Source organism: Urocampus carinirostris, chromosome 1, assembly GCF_059441175.1.
Source record: "Urocampus carinirostris isolate Australia breed hairy pipefish chromosome 1, RoL_Ucar_1.0, whole genome shotgun sequence".
In the NCBI taxonomy this organism is placed as follows: domain Eukaryota; kingdom Metazoa; phylum Chordata; class Actinopteri; order Syngnathiformes; family Syngnathidae; genus Urocampus; species Urocampus carinirostris.
In genome coordinates, this window is record NC_142349.1 from 54,885,888 (window position 1) to 54,911,125 (window position 25,238).

At 38.9% G+C, this 25,238-nt stretch overlaps 1 protein-coding gene across 1 annotated transcript in view; it reads left to right on the forward strand.

Moving 5' to 3' along the window:
• The first annotated feature begins 1,234 nt into the window (after nt 1-1,234).
• Nucleotides 1,235-25,238, forward strand: part of tnn (tenascin N) — a 44,602-nt gene continuing 20,598 nt past the window's right edge. Inside the window, exons 1-7 of the mRNA XM_088345698.1 lie at nt 1,235-1,321; nt 14,121-14,309; nt 14,383-14,583; nt 16,034-16,408; nt 21,361-21,494; nt 21,666-21,795; nt 25,041-25,223. Of these exons, the coding sequence (XP_088201824.1) occupies nt 14,123-14,309; nt 14,383-14,583; nt 16,034-16,408; nt 21,361-21,494; nt 21,666-21,795; nt 25,041-25,223 (1,210 nt within the window). The 5' untranslated portion in view covers nt 1,235-1,321; nt 14,121-14,122. The remainder of the gene's footprint in view (nt 1,322-14,120; nt 14,310-14,382; nt 14,584-16,033; nt 16,409-21,360; nt 21,495-21,665; nt 21,796-25,040; nt 25,224-25,238) is intronic.

The window sequence follows — 25,238 nt, forward strand, 5'->3', positions numbered from 1 at the left end:
ATTTTGGCAGATATATGAAGGAATAGAGATAGAGGAAACACGAAAAAGTATCATAAAAGAAAACAATAAGAAAAATAAATAGATTTAGAAAAAGAGAGGAAAAAAGAAATGGAGAAAGAGGAAAGGTATCAAGCAAGCGAGATGGAGATAGAGATATACCAAGAATAATAAAGCAATAGTAGGATCATTATAGTGGGATTGATCGATGATAGATCAATAGATGGATGGAAATCAAGATAGATAGGGATATAAAGTAATAGAGATAAATATAGATCGCTCAAGATAGGAAATATTTAGAAAACAAAATAATAATAAAATAAAAAAAATAGAATACAGAAATACGCAATATAACGTGTTGATATAGAGTATTTAAATAGTGCTACATAAAATACATACTGTAATAAAAATAAGGTAATATGCAAATGTGGTGGTGGGGGTTAATAAGGGCTTTTACTCCCCCGGGTGGAGTTTCCTTAAAAAAACAAAATTGAAAACAGTTTTAGCTTCTTTCTAAGCTACAACAATCTCTAAATGTTGATTTAACATATTCTAATGTAAGAGTTTGGACTAAATACAAAGGGATTTCTGAGGAGAGCCGCTTGAACTGTCAGGGAGTCGGCTGCATTCCCTCACCAGATTTTTAAGATATGAGCATTCAAAGGAGGAAAATAAGCTGCCACTGATGCAACTTGGAGTACAAAACACCTGATAAAATTCCTGTTTAAGGTACTTTTCATTCTTAAATCAAATTCACCTGCTGTTTTTCTTTCGGTTTATACAAGTGCAGACTTATTATCGTCATTATTGGTAACCTCAACCTTGGGAGGGCAGTGACGACAGCCAAAGCTGTTTTGTGCTTATTTGAAATAGATCCCCCATCCTGTTCATTCTTTATCCTAAATGAAGCTTTTCCTTAGCTGTTCTTCCGAGAAACCGACTTTTTCTGCCGAACACGTTACTTTCAACCCCTTCCTCTGCCACCATAATCAAAACCTTACACAAGACTAATATTATTCAAGGTACAGAAAGTATTGCGCTGATGGAAAAGTGAGCCGTTCGAGGAGAGACATCTGGGGGGTGGGCGAAGGGGCAAAGTAGAATAATATAAAAACACTGAAGGCTGCTAAAAAAGTGGTCCCCTCCTTCATTTCCTCTTTTTTTTGTAAATCCCAAAAGGAGAAGAGACACTCCCAAATTACTGCCCATTGGCCTGCAGGCGGTCGAGGAGTCAGTCCAACTACTCAAGCGGGAGAGAGAAAACGTCCCCGGTGGCGAGGAGGACTCAGGTTCATCGACAGGTAAAGGATTTCTTCGATCAAAGGTGAGGATTTTGTTTTAATAATTGAAAAGAGTTGCATGCGGTTAATGTTGATCGTTAATCCTCTCAGAACTTGAATGTTAAAAAGTTACTGTTTTTCAATACACAGCATGCTTTAGATTAAGGATATGAATATTGGAGGAAAAATGACCTAAAATGCAATAAAATTAGAAGAATCATTATGTAGACCTGGCCAAGGTTAGTTTTATTATCATATTTCCATTCGAAACTGTTACTATTTACAACTTAGTTAATTTGAAAGAATACGGTGCTGAAATGTTCAAAAAATAAAATCGAAGAAGATCCATTGTAAAGTCACCTCAATCAAATCGAAGACCTTTACCAAAACAATGGTTCTGTTTTTCTTGATTTTAACTTTACTTTATTTTCAAATACATACAGTACACTATATAACTAATACTTTAAAAAGAACCCCTGGGATCAATTACAACAAATGGGCCAGAACATGGTACCCGTGGTGGCACCTTAAGAACAAATACCAAGCCCGTAGACTGGTTTTGGAAATGACTCAGTGATGGATTATTCTAACTTTCTAAGAAATGGGATTTCGAACTGGTATGACAATTCAATGTCTTTAAAGACATAATCAGTTCTTCCAATATTCTTTTTTAAAGGAGCCTTGTAATTATATATGTAAACCACTTAGTACAAGGAGGAACCTGGTAATAACATTGTTATAGCCATTTGCTGTTTAAGAAATCTAGTAGCTTTTAGTGCTAATCAATAAATAAAAAGTAATCGTCAGCTTCAAAAAGGGTTGGTGACCCAATATCAGTAATAGGTAAAGCAAAGCAATACTTTTGACGTGCTATAATCAGTTAGGAACATTTTTTGCGAATTGACGATCGTACACTATGCCCCCTCACCCCCAAAAAACGAAGGGCAATTTGAAAAGTGGATCTTTAGAACATTAATTAAATAATTAACGGCTTAAAAAAAAATCGGCGTCGTACGCATAGTAAATACGTTTTCGACATATACCGATAAATCTTTTTTTCCAGATTGTGTTAGGCACTTAACACAGATAACACCCACCAGTGTCATTTTGGCAAACCCAAAATAATTAAAAAATAAATAAATATATATTATATATGTATATATGTATATATATTAATATATATATATATATATATATATATATATATATATATATATATATATATATTTTTTTTTTTTTACTGGTTTTTTAATCTCCTGGTTTGCTAGTGTTCTCTATTATCATTGTGAATTGGAATGAATACATATTAAATATAATCCTTTGTTTATCACAGTCAATGGGGATCTGAACCCCTTGGCACGGGCAAAAATCTTCAGAGCAGCTCCCCCCTTTTTTAAAATGCGCTCTGACTGCCCCTGCTTGCAGAAATCAACGACCAGGGATAGTGGCTCGCGGTCATGGGGGGTGCTGTTCATTTACGGCAGAAAGAACGGGGAAATATGAGCCACCATCATCACACAAATTTGCTCTCTCAGCCCACACTTGAGGCAATAATCACCTGGAGATAAAGGATCATGGCCAAAATTGTGCGTTTTTCTCTATGCGGCCACATTGGCATGTTTCAGCAGCCAAAACCCCCAAAAATATTGCACTCTGCTGGCCCCTGCCCTCAGAAGTAGTTGATCGGGATTAATGGATCACAGCCACAACTGTGCATTTTATTGTAGGTGGCCCAGAACTGAGTGACTTCTAACAAAAGTGCCTTCTTACGTTCTCGTCTCGCAGCAACACGGGATTAGAGGCTATGGATTGTGAGTGTAATTCGTTTGAGGTGGGAATACGGTAACAAAAGAAAAAAAAAAGACTGCAGGCCAGACAAAAATGTGCTCTGGTGGCCTCTTCATCAATATGCAATCAGGCGTAATGGGTCACAGCCACACGAGTGCAGTTCACTTTTTGGTAGACAGAATGACAGAATGGTAATCCCTTGTTCATTACAGTTAATCAGAACCATGGCAGAATGGGGACCCGCCAACGCTCGCTACACTTCTTGACTCAGGATAACTGATCACGGCTACATGGGTGCAGTTATTTTTAGGCGGAGAGAATTGAAAACAATGCCGCCACACATGACACAAATTTGCTCTTACGGCCTACGCTCTTAACAATAGTCTACCGGTATAAAGGATCCCGGTCTAACCAGTACAGTTCATCATCGGCGGGGCTCAATGGCATGTTTCTGTGGCCTGACCTGAAAAACAGAAAAAAAATGCGTTCAGTGATCATGCATCCAGTACACAGGCAGGATGGCTTGAATATATTGTGCAACATGTTTAATATTTTTAAACAAATATTTTTAAACCCGTGATCCGCTGAGGGTTCAAAGCAAGAAGTCGCATGGGATTACAGTATCAGTGAACTGGGATTTCGAAAATTGGGATGGGAACCCAACAGAAATGAAGATCCATGACCTGATTCATTTTTTGTATGTTTCCCTACTACTTCATACCCCATATGGCTTTTTTTTTGAGTTACGGCCAACGATCACCAAACAAAACCCCAGCAGGAAAATCCCCCAAAAAAGCAAGCTGAGAGTGTTTATCATTCAAGGGCAAAGCTTTTGTCTGTGAGGCCACCAGGTAAGGCACTAAACTCCTGAGCTGTGGCCGTGAGGCTTCCGTGAAAGTCGTTGCCTTATGCAACCCGAAGGACGTTTTTTTTTTTTTTTTTTTTTTAATAAGCATCCCTCTCATTCAGTGATGTGGGGCTCTCTGTCTCTCTTGCTGTCGGACGGAGGGCCCACATCTGGAAGTGATTTCCAGGGCTTATGTCAGTCCCTCGAGCCACGCACAGTAGCATTAAAGGTAAAGCTCCGGGATCAGCAGCCCCCCAAAGCCGATCCGATCTCCCCCCGTTGTTACGAATATCTACACTTGAACGTGTTGAAAGGGAAATGAGCGTTGACGGGCACTAAAGGATTATTTCACACAACGGAGCTATTAACTGGATGATAGTTTTGAGAAGCTAAAGTCCTTTACGAGTGCTCCAAGGAAACATCATAAAGCAATTTTGTTTGAATTTGTGGAAATGTTTCCCTTTACCATTTCTACTAGGTGCCATGAATAATATAAATAATATTCTGTAAACCCTCGCTACTTCACGCTTTGTACGTCACAGCCCTGCGAGATAGAATAGAATAGAATATGCCTTTATTGTCATTGTTACAAAATGGGATATATTGTGACAACGAAATTGGACGACTCCAGTTCCACATTTTACAGTGAGGATAAGGAAACAAAGAGATAAAGGAACAAAGAAGCTGTTTTAACTGTCTTTGTTGTAAATAGGCTTTGTTGCCTCCGGAGGGGGCGGGGGGATGTATGAGGGGGGTGGGGGACAAACAGAGATGGGGGATCCAACTAGAGATGCAACATGTTCCATAATCTATATTGCTGCGAAGTTGCTGGCAAAGAGCACTTTTCTTGGGCCTTGTAGCTCTTTTTTGCCGTTACCGTTTTTTCACCTTAAATGAACTGCATTAGTGCGGCTATGATCCATTATCTCTGATCCCATAATGCTACCAGAGAGGACCAGCAGAGCAGTTTTGACAGATCTGGTGGCTCTTTTTTGCCGTTATTTATATGTAAAATAAAGGGCACTTGTGTGGTGGCGATCCATTATCCCTGATTGCGGATTATTGCGAGCGAGGACTGACAGAGGGCAATTATTTTGGGAAGTGTGACGTACTGGCCCTCCTCAAATGAAACGCACTATTGTGGCTGTGATCCATTATCCCCAGTCACATATCACTAGGAGCAAGGAGCCATTACAGAGTACTTTCGTCGAGAGGTGTGTTGTTCTGGCCCACCTAAAAGGAAATCCACGGTTGTGAGATCCTCGACCGGCAGAATGCATTATCCCTTTTCATCAGACCGCTGAAGCGTGCCATTGTGGACCACCTAAAAATAAATACACTGTTTTTTTTTCTCCATATTAACCCTATTCAGCGATTGCTGAGAGCAGGGCTGAAAGAGTAAAGGAGTGATGTAATAATCTTTTTAATTTGAACACGCCATAAACAATCTCTGATCAGTTTCATCGATTACCTTCGCTTCCATCGCTACACCTCTTTTTTTTTTAAATTACGGCAGAAAACCCGCTCTTGGTTCACGCACATGACTAGTGCTGAATTTGTTTTGTTGCAATGTCTGTTTTTTATTGATTTTCTTGTATAAATAAATCCTGTAGTCGGATCAAACAATAAATGCATTCATTTAGGTTTTCCTTTTTCTTCAGATTAACAATTGTTATAGAAATTAACCGCAAAATTGAAAAATAAAATGAATGTATTGGGTTTTGCGCCTTCAGTAAGACTTAAGTATTTGAGACTGATTAGACATATAGAAATAAGAGGCTTATTCCCTCTAAAAACAGGTAATTCTTGTGGTGCACCTTTGACATACCCTGTTGGTGGATTCAATAACTGCAAAAAAAAGGTTGCCTGCCCACCAATTACATTCTACAACAAATAAATTACATTTGAGCAAAAACCTAACCCATAATGGAGCCCAAATACCCCCATATTCCAATCAGAGTCATCTTAAAATAGATTATTGGTTGTTTGGGATCAATTTATCCTCATTTTCAAACACAGGCTTTCTCTTTATAATTTTGGAAAGAAGAGATTAAGGACAGAATATTGCGGCTGCTGTGATAAATATACATATAAATGGTTCCTATGTTTCGTTCAACAATAAACACAGGAGTTTATAATAATAATAATTTCCTTTGTATTGTCATTCTTTGTAACAATGTACACAGAACGAAATGTCGATACACCTGACCCGTTGTAGCGAGCCGATGCAGCCGCAGCCAACAGAGGGCGCCGCCATTTTTACCAATGTTATAAGTCTTAGGTATGACTCGGCCGAGGCGCGAACCAGCGACCTCCCAGTCTCAAAGCGGGCGCCTTACCATCTATCTTAGGTAAACATGAACCTAGGGGTTATACACAAGCATGTCACATCTACATTCATATTTTATTATTCACTTTTCAGTTTACAAAAAACAATCTGATCTGTGAAGGATCGGTATCAACCAATCCACATAGCCACAATATGGGATAGGATAGGAGAAAGTAATACATAGCCACAAACCCGGTCTCGTGTTTCGTGATATGTTGTGCTTCAAGCACAGAAAAAAGTTTTCTTTTTTTAACAAGTGTCATCTCCTTTAAAAAGATTATTTTTCTTCTACTCCAAAAAACAACATTGTAGCACGCATTTTTAAATGATGTATCTATATAATTAAACCAGCTACAAAAAAAAAATTAATAATTCCAGCTCTACAATGAATATTTCTTTCCCAACTGATTATGCATTTTTAGTATAAAGTGTCCTATAAACCAGCTCCTATGGTTTTTACTGCATAAATTCACTCAATACGGTTAGTTATGGAACAGATAAACTGCAGAAATTGAGGACATATTGTATGTGTTGTGTATTGTATTGGTCACTTCAAGCACACTAAAACGTAAAAAGACAGAAGGAATAAAACGGCATGATGATCAATTGTGGTGGGTTAAAAATATTGGTGCTGCCCTTCTTACAAACAAGATAGGTTCCGGACGATCGTTCGTAAGTTGCTTCAGTGCAATATTTTTTATGTTTAAGGTTCATATACGTATGTTTAAGGCTTGAAAAAGTAACCTGTATTGTTTTGTACAAACAAACAAATATTTCATAAAATAATATGCTCTATAAAGATATAGATGGGTTTAACTTACTTTTGGAATATGCGCTTCAAGAGTTAGACGACTTCCTCCTTCGTGGTAAGAAGTGGCCGAAAAAAGCGTTTTGACCATTTTCTCAACCGCATCAAGCTTTCTTATTCCACTTTCATTTCAAAAGAAATGGCTCGTCTCTTCTTTTCACTTTACACCAACCATATTGAATGGATGCACGAGATATTAAACAATAAAAATGTCAAATTTCTTCTCACGCTGGAGGTAGTATAGACATAGACAGTCTAGAATGTACAAACAAACTAGGAAGAAGAAACTGATTTTTTTTCCTCCAGGTGGATGCTTGGTGACCTTTCACAGCGCCACCACACGCCGGTAGTGGCGGAAAGAAGCACTAAAGTAATGTCCTGTACTTGGAAAAAGGTGCACACAAAACTAAATCTAATTTACAGCAATGTCCAGATATTTTTCGACATTGCGAAAAAACGTTCGAATCTACCATTTACGTAGGTCGAATGGCCGTAAGTAGGGTAGCATCTGTAATAAGAAAATCAATCGAGACGTGAAAATTGGTATGTGCATAGTGCAGAAAATCCAGCGAGACATTTCACCTTTTGTTTTGAAGATGAAATGCCCGACCCCCAGACATTTACCCTTCTCTTTTTGTAAGACGTGTTTGTCTGTTTGTCTGGCACTCTCACCTTGCTGTCAGGTCAATGTTTGCAACGTTTGTGCGTTTGCAGCCTTCGAACAAACAAAGCAGCATCTGTCACCACCGCTTGTCGGCTTATGTGTCAATGGATTCAGGCAGGCACTGCTGCACACACAAACAAAGAAATGACGCTGTAAATACACACAGTGTGCGACTTTTGCTTCTAAAAAAGAATATTAGAAATATTTTGCTGTTTTAGTAGCTGACTGGAGAAATGAAATGCAAAAATACAAAAATTCTAATCATTTAAAAAAAACTGTGTATTGGTGATTTTTTGTCTATTCTCTCTACAGAGCAGGAGGGCTATCCTTTTCAGCAAGTGTGCTACTTACATAATGACCTAATCAAAGTAATCTACCGACAACAACAAAACAGCAAAATGTATTCATATTTTCAAATATTTTGATGATTCTTTAGACTTCATTTAGTTTCTACAGAGCAGGCGTGCTATCAATTTTTCAGCATGTGAGCTACTTACTAAATGACCAACTCAAAAGGATCTACTCACCTCAAAAAATTCAAAACATTGATTTATTCTCACATATTTTGATGACTTTTTATACATTCAGTAATTTCTCCTGAGCAAGTGTGCTCCCACTTTCTCAGCATGCGAGCTATTAAAAAATTAAACAGCCCACCACAAAAAATGCAAGACTCCTATTTTCAAATGCATTGAAGTTGTGTTGTACGAATTTTCAGTTTGCACACTTTTTCAGCATGTGAGCTACTTGTGAAAGAACCAGGACAAAATAATCCACCCACTTCAAAACACAAAATATGTAATCATTTTCAAAATGTATGGATGATTTTTTTTGTACATACTTTCATTTCTCCAGAGCAGCAGCGCTCACATTTTTTCAGCACACGAGCTACTTACAAAATGAGAAAGTCAAAATGCTAAGAATATGTTTAAGTGCTTTATTCAAACTGTAAGGAGTCAACTATAATATTATTACTATTATTATTTTACAATGGTGTAATGTTGTAACATCAGACTGCCTTTAAAGTTGAAACCAAAATGACACCTCCGACATAATGTTGATGTTACAATGGCTTCTCCCAACATGCTCATAGCCATGGCAAGCTTAAAGCATCTCATTTTGTGGTCCAGAGTAGACACCTGGCATGCAATGTTAATCTTTGCTAGACACTAAAACCAACACATGCTGTTTAATTCAATAAAACATGTTTAAGTAGGAATGGTGGATATCATATACATTCATCGGTCAGTTTTTTAATTTTTTTTATTTCTAACCATCCATTTATAGATCTAGCTAAATCCACCCATCCATATATCTACTTTTAACAGTCTATCAACCCATTCATCTTGATTCATCCATTTATTTATAAATATACCTTGATCAATTTATCCATCCATCCATCAATCAATCTATGTGGATCCATCCATCCGTCTACATATCTTTATCCATTCACCCATTTAAAAATGTACCTTATTCACTCAGACATCCTTCATTTAATTTATCTATCTTGATCCATCAATACTTATATATTTCTATCTTGATATATCCATCCATCCATCCATTTATGTTGATCTATCATCCAGCTCGATCGATCCTTTCGTTCATCAATTATTAATTTTTTGTCTCCATCCCTCTGTTCATTCGATATATATATATGTATATCCCTTTAAATGTTATCTTGCTAGATCTATTTATCCATATTGATACATCCATACATTTCTATGTCTATAATGATCTATCCCTTCATGTTATCTTGATGCATCCATCCATCCATTTTTATATCTTCATCCATCCACCCTTTTACATATCCATCTCTATCAATCTTGACCCATCTATTAATCTTGATTCATCAACCTTAATTGAGCCATCCATATATATCTATCTAGTTTGATCTTTTGATCTATCCATCCATCTATCTTGGTCATCCGTTCATTTATATATCTGTCTTGATCTATCAATCGTTCTTGATTCCGCCATCACTTCATATACCTATACCTATTATATATGTATCTTTATCCATACATTCATTTATAGATTACTATCTTGACCCATCTGTCTTGATCCTTCCATCTCTATATCTAATACACTATTCATTAACAGTACTGAGTCGTCCTCGCACTTAATCCTTTCTCCTTCGCTCATCCCCAAAAAATAGCCACTTAAAACCACGCGCCGACCACCACGCGCGTTCGCCTAAACAATGATGTCATGACTTTGAATCGCCGCACAGCCGCCAACCTCAATCTATCGACCAATAGCAATTACAAGCGGTGGCTTGAACTTGCCGACGTGAGCTTGGGCCGTGTTTCCACCCAACGGTCGTCACAACGTGTCAGACAGATGGCGATGGTTTCACCAGCTATGTCAATAGCAGCGTGACACGATAAAGTCGATGGAAGAAGGGAGGACGTACGGTACATATGGAATGTTTTCTCTGTACTGTACTTCACTTTTTCCATATTTAACGATGGGGAAATGCTGGACACTTGGCTCAAATTCTACTTGATTCACAGTCTATACTGTAGTTCCTCGTTTATTGCAGTTGTTGGGGACCATAACCCTGTGATATGCAAAGAACTGTGAAGTAGCCGTTAACAAAACCCAATCGCGAAATCTTCTCAATGCCAACTGAAAAGCGTCGCTAATCTGATAATGGTTTGCCAATAGCACCAGAGGGAAAACCATCACGTTAACCAAACCACTAAATGATATCTGAGTACGAGTCAAAGCTCACTTTTAGCCCAGTGGGATCATTTGGAAGGGATTTACTTGGAATCGAATTTTCACTGTGTGTTTTTTTCACTTTCTGCTCAACATAAAGTACATTTACAGTAAGGCAATAATCTAATGGGAAACGGACTACTGGCAGTAGTCCAATTATATAAAGCCATTTAAACACACACAATAATATGATTAAGGGTTTAATCCGAATGAGAGCAATTTGTTTCTTAATACCAGGTTATTATCATGTTATAACTAGTTTGGAATTATTAGGGATTAAATTAGGCTCAGCCAACCACTACTCATCAGGTATTTGCAGGTATAAATTATGGAATAATTTTGAAAATAATTTTAGAAGAACTTATCATGTATTTAAAGACAATCAACATGATTTCTCATTACAGGTAGAAATCCAAAAACCTAAAAAAAAAATCACATTGACACATCAATGAAATATATATATATATATATATAAATATAAAAACCAGTCAATGGGAACCATGTTGATTACCAACGTCCTTAAAGTCATGGGGGACTATAATATTGAACAGTGGAAAAGTAAATGACTTATTCACGCATCATCAAAATATTATTATGTCGCGGCACTAGAAAGAAAAAAAGGCCAGTTTTTTCCTTTGTGTGTTAGTTTACATCAGAGTTGTGAACGGATAAAAACAAGCAATGTAGCTGTGGTGAGCAGTTTCTTTAGGGTTGCATTGTCACAGAATATTCTGGGCACAAATAATCAACAGGACAATGGATTTTAGGATTCAGGAGTGCACGGTCAAAACGGTTGACAATTACTTTCATACTGGGAGGGCAGTCGCAATCACCAAGACATAAGAAAAGCAAAACTACAAGTGCATTTTTTCACAGGTTTTAACTCGCCCATCTACAAAATAAAACACAATTGAAACAATGGAGAAGCCTTGCAATTGCGACTAAATAAAAGAAGAAGTTAATTATTCATGACTTAATTAATTAGAGGTTAAGCTTTACTAATTACACAATCATGGCTATTTATGCACTGACACATTTTAAAACACCTAAAATTATTTTTTTACTTATGTAAAACTGGATGGATGAAATTCAGTCTGAATAAAAAATAGATTTTTTTTTTTAATTGGAGCAAATGCTTCCTAAAAGTACCCTGAACTGTATTCATAGAAGAATGTCACGCCATTTCAATCAATATCACAGTAAAATATGTCTTTTGAAATCATTATTGGGATTTCATTTCATTTCATTTCATTTGTATTATTCCCAACTCGGCCTGTTCTATTCTGCACGTTGGATATTACATCAAATTTAGATCACAGGGGTGAAGGACCTCGTGAGAGATGCATTGAGACAGGTTTTGAGAGACTTTGTAATTTGGAACCAAGGAGATTTGGGCTCACATGACATCAGCTTGGCTAAACTCGATGACATCATTGAAAGTGCAAGCTCAAGATTTAACTTCATTCACATCTGCAGTTTTTCTTCTCCTAAAAGATTTCAAGAAAGTTCATACCAAAGATGTAAATCATGACAAACTCACCCACAAAGATGCAGTGTTATTACCCAGACTCATACCCGAATACTTTCTGTTTGAAGTTGTATTTGAAATCACATTTCAATCCAAATTTTTGATTTAGTCCTTTATTTATGCAGCTGCCTAGTAATGCAATTGTGTAGAGTAGGGGATGGGCAAACTACAGCGCGCAGGCCAGATACACTCTAATATTTTTGATAATCTGGCGCAGAAAAACAAAAATGGTGAAAATGTAATTATTACATAAACGTAAATAAATACTTGTTTACTAATGAAATGTTTTGGTGGTACTCTTGTCCTTACTGTCTCTTAGTCAGCCTCTCCTCCATTAGAATTACATAATGGTTAAACAAAAATAAGTATTACTACCACATGTTACAGGCATATAAACCTAGATTGCATATGAGCTGACTGCCTAAACTGCTTTAAAATAGCCACATACTAAAAGTAATGCATACCAGAAATATCACAATAATTATCTAAATGTGTAGATAATAATGATTAACATACTGGTAGTAAAGATATATTTTTTTTAAAACCATTTATTGTATTTTTAAGCACCTCTTCAATGGCAGACACTCGTACACCATTTTCATATTTCGCAATCATTTCCTTTTACGACTTGATTGTTATCGTCACTGTTTTCCACTCTTTCCTTCCCCATCACTACCTTTCTTGGCAACCATAATTATGGGCAACAAAGGCAATGAAATGCACCAAATCACAATAAAACGAGATGCAGTCCCTCTGAAACACAATTGTGACGTCCCGATTGTCGGGCGAAGGGGGAGCTTAGTGCCATTGAGTGGCTGTGCCTGTCTTATGCCCCACTGTATTCATTTTGTTGTATGCAAATATGAGCCACCCCCTGATTTTAGAATTGTTTTTTGTAGTTCTGAATATGGCTTATATTCGGGGATTTACGGTAGTCGATATGTTGTCTTGGTGCCAGTCTTTTCCCCAGTGTCCGTTCCTGTGTATTGCACTCAAGGCCAACATGCAAATTGGTGACTACAGTACATTTTCTGTACTTAATTCTTTGTAATCATGTATTTCTTTATTTATCAAGATATTTATCAAATTTCATGCAAAAAAAAATTTCGGAGCTTGATGCATTTTGAGTTTTTTAAAGCATGTTATTACTCAAACTCATAGAAGGCTGCTTTATGTTTTAATCTGGTAATTGATTTCATCCCAGATTTCTGATTTAGTCATTTAATCATAAAGCCAACTAGTACTGTACTGCAATTCTGTAGAGCAGGCGTAGGCAAACTACGGGTTTTTAATCCTGCCTGCCAAACAAAAGTGTTCTACTGTATATACAGTAGATAATTATGGTTATTAAAGTACTACTAAACTACTAATCAAAATGTTTGTAGTTTTGGTGTTACTCTTGGCCCCTTTGTGTGCACTTTGAGTTTTTTTTATTCATATTTTCAGATTAAAATTTTAAAAAGGGACATGTTATATGGGCAGGAAGGCGGCTGTGTGGTTAGCTCGTCTCGGACACAGTTCTGAGGTCATGGGATCAAATCCAGCTACCAACCTTTCTGTGCAGGTTATGCGAGTTCTTGGCACTCTGGCTTCCTCCCACATTCTAAAAACATGCTAGGGTGATTGGCCGGTCCAAATTGTCCCTAGGTGTGAATGAGCATGTGAGTTGTCTGTCTCTGTGTGCCCTGCGACTGGCTGGCAACCAATTCTGGGTCTCCGCTGCCCTCTGACCGAAGATAGCTGGGATGGGCTCCAGCACCCCCTCCTGAGGATAAGCGGTGAAGATAATGGATGGATGGACGTGTGATATTACTTTGCTTTAATCCTGAGTTTCAAAACCAAATTGATGAAATTGTCTCTTTAAGATGGAATATAATGTGCACATGACGATGTCTGAATGTATATCTATTCATAAATGCACATAAGAAAAAATGGATAGGCCTACAGTATCTTTTTTCATTATGCGTTCCTGATGTATCGGATTTGAGACTTTGTATCGGCAAACGCAAAAAAGATCAAATCAATCTGTCCTTTTTTTCCCTCACAGCCCAATGCGGCCCACCCCTTGTGTAGCGCTGAACCGTTGGCTCATGTACTATTCAATCATTTGCGGTACTGTCCGTATTTACATTTAAATTTCCCTCATCTTCTCCATTAGCCATGATCACGCAATCGGGATGGATTGCCATGCTGGTCCTCCTGTGCACCATGTCACATTGCAGCCTTGCAACCTACATGAGACCCGCAGCACCCGTGGAAGCACTTACCTTCAGGCATATCTTCAACTTCGACATTCCCGGAGGGTCCGGCTGTAAAGTGGAGCGACTGCAAAACAAATCTGAAAAAGGTCATTTAACTCAGAAAGATAGCAATTAATAATGACAAAAATGCATTACATTAGAATTGTGGCTATGATGTAGGTTTGCAGATAGAGACCACAAAGATTGGAGAGAAGGACATCGTCTTTAAGCACAACATCAAGTTGCAGTCGGCCAAATGCGACTGCGCGGAGTCTGAGGCTTTTAAGTCTCTCCTGTACAGAGTAAACGGCTTGGAAGAAGAAGTCAACTACCTGAAGAGCCAGTGTACTCAGGGATGCTGTGGCATCGGAGGGGCTGCGGGTAGGATCCGTTTATCAATTGATTGAAGCCATTAATAATTTCGATCTTGGCAATTATTTTGTGCTATTTATTCAAACAATAACCAAAAACATTCATCCCAACAGCTTCGTTAGGAAATCCAGTGCAAACAGTTCAGTTTTACTTAAAAATGTCAGCTTTTGGGAAAAAAAAGCGTATTCAAGTCATGTTTATTTGTATAGCGCTTTATCACAAGGAGTCTCAAAGGGCTGCACAGACCACCGATTATTGCAAACTGCAGACTACACCATCCCCTGATCTAAAACCTATATGTGAGCAAGGAAAAACTCAAAACCTCAACATGATGTAAATGAAGGAACCTTGAAAACGCTCTCAAACCTGCGGATCTCTTTTTGGGATCACTAGTAGACCAGTATTTTCAGAGCGAAGGCTCCAGACCGGAACATAGGGGGAAATTAAATCTGTAAGATATGAGGGGGCAAGACCATGCATGATTTTGTATACCACCAACACAACCTTAAAATCGCATCTTAAGCTAACAGGGAGCCAATGCAGGTTAGCTAAAATCGGGGTAGTGTGATCAAACTATTGTCTTAGTTAAAAGCCTAGCTGTAGCATTTTGTACCTGCTGCAGGCTCTTGATTTTGGACTTTGGGAGACGTGAGAGTAGTACATTACAGTAATCAAGACAGGATGTAACAAACGTATGAATTACAATCTCTGCATCAGACTGGGACACTTTTGTAGTTAGTATCCGTTGTAAATACTTCTTGTATAGCACCATAGTGAGCATTTTGCCAATTGTTAAATTTTTTTTTTATTGATAACCAACAGCTTTGAAAGATTTGAGTCATGCGATTTACCGAAACCTCCCAAAACATCCTTTCCTAGACTTCAGGCTTTATGTAATTTTCATTTTTTGGGCTTTTAAATTGAAGTATTGCTTGGAATCGGTGTATGTTAATTATTTTTCCAAAACCAACTACCCAATCAAGGCTGAGTGATAGGCAAAAAATGTAAATTTCAAAATTAAAATTCGAATAAATTTAATTCAACCAAATAATCTATCAATAAATCAGGCCTGGGTCATATGCCAAAAAGATATAATCTCAAAACTAAGTTAATTAGTCAATTAGGTATGCAACCTCCTGAAAAATCGACCAAACAACCAACCAGGTGACAGGACCCCATATTTAAATCACCAACCAACCCATCACTACATCAATGAGGGCTATATAATTGGACCAACATTTTATATCTTAATATTCATAGTCAACCAACCAACCAATCAGGGCTGGGTGATATGCCCAAAAAGCATATTTTGATAGTAAAGGTCCAAATAATTAGCCAACCAACACTGGGTGAGAGGCCCAAAAATTTAAATCTTGATATTAACACCTAATTAACCTACCAATCAACAATACATCGCAAAGGACAAGCTAGTAACTGTCCCCTACACTGGGTTTCCTAGGCATGGACACGAGCTGCAGCGACCACGGCATCTTCCAGCCGGAGGCGTGCAGCTGCCTCTGCTACCCTGGCTGGGAAGGGCCGGACTGCTCGGTATCTTCCTGCCCGGACGAGTGCAACGACAACGGCCGCTGCGTGGACCGCAAGTGCATCTGCCATCAGGGCTACACCGGAGACGACTGCAGCCAACCCGCCTGCCCCAACGACTGCAACGACAAAGGCCGCTGCGTGGACGGCAAGTGCGAGTGTTTCCCGCACTTTACCGGCGACGACTGCAGCGTTCAGAAATGTCCCAACGACTGCAGCCGTAACGGGCTTTGTTTCGATGGGAAGTGCGTCTGCGACCAGGGCTTCTACGGGGACGATTGCTCTTTAGGTAAGATTGGTTTAGGGGATTTTAATCTTCAACGTTCCATGGTAGGGGGGGAAAAATGGGTTACAGTCTGAAAAACACTCACAACTGGCAAAGTTCAGGGAGTCCAAAATAGATCAGCGACTGGGTTCTTAATTAGAGTCAGGTACAGGTGCTGAGGAAAAGGTGCGGAGTCCTCCAGTTCGTCTAATTCTTGGCACCCTCTGGGCATGCACAACCATCTGTGCAGTGCTCAGGAGGTATTTAGCAATCAGTTACACATATTTGATAGGTTAGAATTAAAATTGGATTCAAACAATACAATTTAATGCACAATTAGTGATTGGTTGCCATGTCCTCATTTGCGTGTCAATTAATGACAAAATGATCCCCAAAATTAAAAATGCCTGCAATTTTTTTTTTACTTTTTATGTTTATTTTTCAACAAATGTTAAGTTTTTTGTTTTTCTATCCGTCTTTCTGTAAAAATAATAGAAATTTTAAAAGAGCAGAAAAATGTAATCCCTCAAATAGAAAAAGAACATTTATGATAACAGAAAAAAAATCAATTTTCCCACTTCTCAATTCCATTTCAACTTATACATCAGAATTTAACAACAGGGAAAGATACAGGCTACAGTTCCCTTTGAAATCCTTCATGAGAACGTCCCTTGTAATGTGTTCAATATGCTTCCAGACATTTTGCGCTTACCCTCGCTAAAGAGACCACCTTCGGTTTTGACTTGGCGTTGATACCAAAACCATGAAAGACCCGCCCTAACCCAGACCAAGTGGGAAGGATGTTGTGGCTGGAACTAAAATAGCCCTTTTTCTGAATGTTGAGGGACAATCTCACCTTTAAATTGTTTAGGTGTTACAATATTTAAGGTCAATGTCTGTCGTTTTACCACCCACTGTGCAACAACGTGGTCAAAGAGGTTCACTGGAAGTCCACCTTCTAAAACTGGCTAGGCACTGATATTTTTCAAGACTTTTAGCATGCATAAAACACAAAGCACCACAAAATCAAAAGATAACATTTATGAATTGTTTGACAGTTGCAACTAGGAATGCACCAACATAAAGATTTCGTCCCCGGACCGAAAACATATATACTTTTAATTGAAAAATGAAAGCTGACTTGCTTAAAGGGATCCTGTGTAATATTTGACAACTAGGTGTTGCTCTGTGCAGTGCAACTGAAAATGATTCCTAAAAAGCACAAGGAAGAATATCATTTACAGAAGAGTAGCTCAGGTGGTAAAGTGCATGTCTTGGAACCAAGAGGTGGAAAGTTTGATTCCTGGCTCCTCCGAGTTAAATGTCAAAGAGCCCTTGGGCAAGACACTGAACCCCTAATGTGTGTGTGACTGGGTCAGTGTGAAGTATATTGTAAATGTGCTTTGGGAGATCGTTAGTGACTGGTTAAAGCGCTATTGAAATGCAGTCAATTTACCATCTAGATGACAAAACCGCACCATTTCTTTTCATTTTCTTTGCCCATTTTTTGGGGTACCCGTAAGAGCAAGATGGCAGACAATGATATCAGCTCCCTCTCGGTGAGCCCATATGTTAAATTTCAGAACCAATAGTATTTTTAAATGCACGTTTATATGTTCGTTTATGTAATTTGGCTTAGCAATCAAATAAAAATATTTTATTTTAATAAATGAAGTTTTTTAACCACTAAGAGCCACTCAATAATACACAATTTCCCTCTGAAACGCATAATGTAAAGTTTTAAATAAGTCACTGGCATATCACTAGTTGTAGATTTTGAATAAGTGTATTAAATTCTCATAAAAGAAGCGAGTGGGGGCAGTAGAGCACATTTCTGTACGACATGGCAGCCCCTTTTTTCTTCTCTCACGACCAAAAAGTGACTGCACTCGTGCAGGCATGATCTATTATCCTTGATCGCATATTTCTGTGAGTAGGGACCTGTATAGTGCACTTTTGTTGAGCATGGCAGTAAAATGAACTTAAAATTGTGCGGCCCAGACCCATTATAGATCCAATCCCATATTGGTGAAAGCGGGGACCGACAGAAGGTACTTTTGTTGGCAGCACTTCTTTGCTGTACCTGTATTTCCGCCTAAAATTAACTGCACTCCTTGATCGCATATTGCTGAGAGTGGAGACCGGCAGAAGTGTCTGCAAAATGAAATGCAAGGTTGTGGCCGTGATTCCTTATCCCCGGTCAACTATTGCTGAAAGCAGGGGCTTGCAGAGCACTTTTTTTTTTTTTTTTTGTCCAGGCAGCCCAAGTGTGGCATTGTACACCGCCTAAAATGAACTGCGCTGTTTTGGCCAGGATTCCCTATACCCAGTCAACTATAGCCAAAAGTTGGGTCCGTGAAAGCTAATTCGTGACTTTAATTTACGTTCTTTAAGCCGAAAATGATACGCACAATTATGACCGTGATCGATTTTTTGGTCAACTATTGCTACAAGTGGAGGAGTGCATGTTGAAAATGTGGGGCGCTTTAGGCAGATTTTTGCATATCAGTGGGTTTTCTGGTTGCTAATAACCGCAATAAACATGTTATAAGAAAAATATTCAAAATGAGCACAATCATTGCTCATGTTTCTCTTTTTTGATACAATAATTGAGACAAAACTATCCATCAAAAGTACAATACAATTTTAATTATTTGTTCTGCACTTTCCCTTAGTTTTCTTACTAATTGTTTTTTTTTTTTACTGAGGATGGAATATTCAAATAATAATTATTATGTGATATATTTTAATATCCAAATTGCTGAGAAGTGGCCACCGTATAAATAAAGCATCCATCCATTATCTGTACCGCTTATCCGCAGTAGGGTCGTGGGGTTGCTGGAGCCCATACCAGCAATCTTTGGGCAGTGGGCAGGGGACACCCTGAATTGGTTGCCAGCCTGTTGCAGGGCACACAGAAATAGACAACTCACTCGCTCATTCACACCTAGGAAGAATTTGGACTGGCCAATTAACCTGACATGCATGTTTTTGGAATGTGGGAGGAAAATGGAGTGCCAAGCACAGGGAGAACATGCATACAAATTGGCAGGTTTGATTCCATGACCTCAGAACTGTGCCGCAACCACTGCGCTGCCGTGCTGCCCGTATAAATAAAGCTATATAGTTGAAATCATAAAATTTGTTGTAAATGTTTTCTTTATTTTCCCGACTGGAAATGTTTTGCGCTGGTTCAAGATACTTGGTGTTAAATTAATTTTGCTGGTTAAGTCCCTAAAAACATTACCTCTAGCATAAAGTACATAATGTATATATTGCATTTTTTAGTAAATAGCTTGCAAAATGCAATTGCTTTATCATTAAAAAGAAATATAAATTCTTATTACTATGAACAAAAAACATTAGCATTTACCCATAAAGGCACCATTTTTTTCTGGGGGGGATCTCATATAACTGAACTGTTTCACGGAAATCTTTACACATAAATGTAAAAGCAAGAGCTACAGTATTCCGAGGACAAAGATTGTTGAAGTACGTGTCTGGAGTAACAGCAAGTAACTATATGCATTTAAAGAACAAAACCAGCTGTGCTGCTAATGACCACCGCATACAAGATTTATTTATTTGAATCTCATTATTCATTGACAATCAATCCACCACAAAGTTTTACTCATGCGTGGAAAGTTAAACAGCGTCTGCTGCTGTCTGGTTACGGTTCACCGCCGTCTTAACATACCTATTCATCCGCAATGTCAGTTGTTCCATCACCTCGGATGAGTAGATTTGCATCGGGTATCATTTCAGCCACTGAGTGTCCTCGCCGTCTCCTGTTCAGTGAGCGCTCAGGCTAAAAAAATGTACAGTATATTACATTCAACACAAACTTAATAGAAATATTTAAATTTTAACTTTTTAAGGACACCTCAGACTTCGCACCCCACCTAACTATTAATGCTTGCATCTTGGACGACATTATTAGTAGCTAGCTTTTCTTTAGTGGCTAGCATCACTTTGTTCAGACGATTCTTTTTTTTTTAAATGCTAAATCCTTTAACACGTAATGCTGGCGTTATTGACTTTAACTACTGATGCTTAGGTTAAGGACACCGTTATTAGCTTGAATGCTGGTGTCTTTGTATCAATATTTAATGTTAAATCAGGCAAATTGTGGTAAGAACATTGCACTTTAATTTAAAACCCTGATCTCAAAATGAATAGCTCGTGAAATCATCTCTGGGGCCTATTTCGGTCAGTTCCAGCCTGTATTTAGCACACATTTTTGCTCACTTGGCCACTTAGTGAATCCTGTCGCTTTGGTGGCAAGCTTCTGTTCGATTGTCAGTATAACTTTAGCGTTGATACGAAATAATTTAGCAGCAAATGCTAACGTCACGGACCTTAACTACTAATGCTTGCATCGTGGACACTGCTGTTAGCTAGAATTCTAGTGTCTATAATAATGTTTAATGTTAAATCAAGCAAAAATTGCATCAAAGTTTGCGATATTTGAATTAAAAACCCTGTCCATATAGTAGTAACCAGCTCTGTGGGCTTGGGGGTAGGGAGCCCGCCCTGAGACTGGGAGGCCGAATCATATTTAATACTTACAACATTTGTACCTGCTTGGCTTTTTTGCATTAGGGGTTGGAATTGGGGGGTTTGGTCACCGAATGACTCTCAACGACAGGGGTTGTGACACATCGGTTGGGTTGATTGAAGGGGCTGGGAATCCCCTCCTCTGTATTAATCTCCCAGAAAGAGTCAAGAATGTAAGTTTGTTCTTGACTCCTGCCACTTCCCACAAGGGGGATATGGTTCCGGTATATACATACCCACATATAGTAGTACTTCAGATTTTTTGTTTTTCAAATGAAAAAAACAAACAAAACAAAAAACCATGGTAATTATTGACCACATTTTAATTTCTAATGAATCGTGATAAACTTGAGAGAGTAACTTTATTCTAAAAGTTTAAAACTTTAAACATTTATCTGTGTTTTTCTTCCTTTTTTCAGTTCTTAGTGTCGAAGGCTTGAGATTGGTCCAGGCAACAGACGTCTCCCTCTTGGTACAATGGTCACCAATTTCTGGTGCAGACTATTATGTTTTAACTTATCATCCTCGAGGTCAAGGGAATGCCATGAAGCAGGTGTGAATGATCATTTTCATTGTATTTTAGATTGTATTTCTAGTTTAAGCAGATGTATGAGCAATACATTTTCCATTGAATTAAAGAGTGAAAATCTAACGTAATAAAATGTAGAATTTGGCCGTCAAGTATTTTCATTGCAATATTTTTGTGACACTTATATTCATCTAGGTTCGGGTTCCCAACATGGATAACTCCTATCTCATCACAGGCCTGACTTCTGGTCTAACCTACTATGTTAAAGTAAATGCCGTGCTCAGAGGAATCAAAGGTGAAGGTGAAGAAATCGAAGCTACAACAGGTAGGTTTTTTTTCCTTTTAAAAGCCAAAACCCTTATTTATAGTAGACGGGTACCCTTAAAATCTTTGTATGCTTCCTATATAAATAATTTCCACTTGTTGTCACGGTTGCCAAGGGGCCTAATTGGCCTATATCCTGTTTTGATATCAATGTTGTCTGTCCCGTCCTGTCCGGTACAGACCCCATCTGTCCGATAGCTGCTTGGGCAATTGGTATCGATCTCATCGGCCTCTGGCTTTCTATCATTCCACGCTAGACTGCTGCTTAACGTGCATGACTCCCCATTTCCCGTAAAATAAAAAGGGCCTCATCAGGGACGACCTGGCCTACAGAGAGGAGGTGGAGCAGTTGGTGGGCTGGTGCAGGGACAACAGCCTGGTCCTGAATGTTGACAAAACTAAAGAGATCATTGTCGACTTCAGGAAAAACCAGCCCAACCATGCCCCACTTTTCATCAACAACAAGGCTGTGGAGGTTGTCAGCAGCATCAAGTTCCTAGGGGTGCACATCACAAACAAACTCACCTGGTCCGTGAACACTGCATCACTGGTTAAGAGGGCACAGCAGCGCCTGTACTTCCTGCGGAGGATGAGGAGAGCCCACCTGCCCCCACCCTCCCTCATCACATTCTACAGGGGCACCATAGAGAGTATCCTGACCAGCTGTATCTCTGTGTGGTGTGGAGGCTGCAGCGCTTCCGACTGGGGTAGTGTGAGGAGGGTGACGAGGACAGCAGAGAAAATCATCGGAACTTCTCTCCCCTCCATTCAGGACATTGGCCAGAAGCGCTGCCTATCCCAAGCTAAGAACATTATCAGGGACCCCTCTCACCCCATCATGGACTGTTCACTCTGCTAGCCTCTGGGAAGAGGTACTGCAGTGTGCGGTGCAGGACCACCAGGTTCCACAATAGTCTTGTCCCCCTGGCCATTAGACTGTTAAACGGTCAATCAAACACATAGTAAATCTAAACTGCTGCTAATCTGTACATCTGTTGGTTTTGTTTGACTTTTTGCACTACTGGCAGTTCTTTATAGCTAGCCACTCCTTGCACATCTGTTTCTCTGCACTATTGTACTTACAGCGTTATTGTTACAGTGTTATTGTTACTGTTTACCTGACTTGTTTACCTGACTGCCCATTTTGCACATCTGGTTAGCTGCTCCTCTTGCACTATTTGCGCTACTGTAAAATACTATACATAGCCATAATTATTTAGTATACTATTAGTACTCAATACTCTAACTCAATACAACATTTTCTTTATATCTGTACATTCAAGGAAACTGTGCGGGTCAGATGTATCGACATTTCGTTCTGTATACACGTGTACTAGAATGACAATAAAGTAGATCTGAAAATCTGAAAAAAAATCAGAAAAATTGTGTGAGAAACGTCACGCATTTAGGTCCTGATCCAGTTCCGGTTCATGACAGTTATGATGTCCTATATAACTCTAACAGTGGTTTGTTAGTCAATTTGGATTATTAACATGGTTTAAATTATTTTATACATGTTAGTTTTTGAGGTTCTTTTGATACAACTCAACGAACAAGTTATGACGGCCGGACAAAAACCATTGAGAGTCCAATTTGATGGGATTTTTTATGTTGTAGCAATACTTGGTCTCCCTCCTATCACTGTCATCGCGAAAATGCAAGGCTCTGAATGTCTACAGGCTGTTTTGATTGTACGGGCCTCTGAATTTTAGTCAGTTCAGTGCAATGAGTGTTGTTTTGAGAATGTTTTAATCGAAATTGTGTGTATATGTTCATGATCATTTAATTAGTATAGACTGCTGCGTTAGTTAATTAAGATTGACAACTGTGGACAGAATTTGAAAATGAGTGTCTAATCCGTGTGAATGAGTTAATTGTTATGACTTATCAAGCTTGCTGGTTAAAATCTGGTGTTAAGTTTCCTTCTTAAATTTGTGTGTGAAGCTTTAAATCAGGTGCACTCTGTGGTCCCGAATTCACCGCACTTTCTTGCAAATAAAGTCGATAAAACCTTCCACAAATAGGCTTTTTCACATTTTGGTTTTATGAAATTGGATCGGACAAGATACAACCGAACGAGCGAGCTACAAGGGCCTGACAAGACCCAGTGAGAGCTCATCCCAGGACTCATTTTGATTGTTAGATTATAAAAACTTTCATACAGTTTTTACAGTCCCTTTGATAGTTTGAAAGAGCCTTAGTTGTTCATCTCAGTCCTAACGACCAAAAAGCGTTTCATCAAGATCTTCTTTGTAACCCATTGGATTTAGGAGATAAGTGCTCGGAAATGGCCGCGAGGATGTGTTTAATGTGAATCGGACTTCCTGACTGATGGGGACGGATGTTTGCTGCTAGGAGATCGCAGGACCGGATGAATGCCGGAGAATATTATGTTGGATTTCTTGCACAAGGTTGCGCTTCTCTCGGAAAACTCTGGCTGAGAACGATGTTCCTCGTAACACTTAATTGTAAGACTTCAGACTGCTTTAGGGCCAGCTGGAGGGATTCTAGTGGGCAAAAGATGTTTACATCAGGAGCTACTATGTCATTATGAGTGCTGTTTAGAACTATAACACAGCAGAAAAACAAAGACTGACAGATTATTTAAAACATTTTTTCCATGTTATTTCAACTTATTTCTCTTATACAATTGGTAAAAACTAATTATTTAGCAAAAGTAGTTTATTTATTTGTTGGTGATAGGAATGAGTGGAGAGGTGTTGTAAAAGGGGGGACGGAATCAGGCAGAATACAAGAACAGGTCGGAATCAAAACGGGAGCCAGAGTCAAAAGTGCTTGCCTTGCATGCGCTGAGGTTTGCTGACGGACTGACCAAGAGTCAAGGAGAATAAAGTACTTAAATAGGCTGCTTGATAAGTAGGGAACGAGTGGCAGCTGGGGCAGAAAGAGTAAGTGCAGGTGAGGGAAATAAGCGGGCAAGTGACAGAATCGTGACATTTTCCGTGTTTATGTATTTATTTCTCCTTTTAGCATTACTGCAAACCTTGGAACCCATAGCAAATAAATACAGTATGAATATTAATCATTATACCGCCGACTTGGCAAAGTCATTATGAAGCACACAAGATGGGATATAATCTGTACTAATATAGTGGGAAAAATGCCCTAAAGTGGGGCCGAAAGAAACCCACATTATACCACACTGTAGAGTGAATTCGTCGTAAGTTGGGGAAGCTGTAGATCTACTGTATTTTCAAAATACAATTCAATTTCACGTCTTTTCAGGTGTCTCAACAATCGACAATATCCGGGTCCTGGACCGGACGGACAACTCCATCCAGGTGGACTGGAGCAACCCAGAGGCTGAGGTGGACCACTTCAGGCTCACTTATACTGACCTATCAGGACAGGAGGAGGAGCTGAACGTGCAGAGAAGCCTTGAGGCCCGGACCAAATACACCATCATGGGTTAGAGTCTACGGA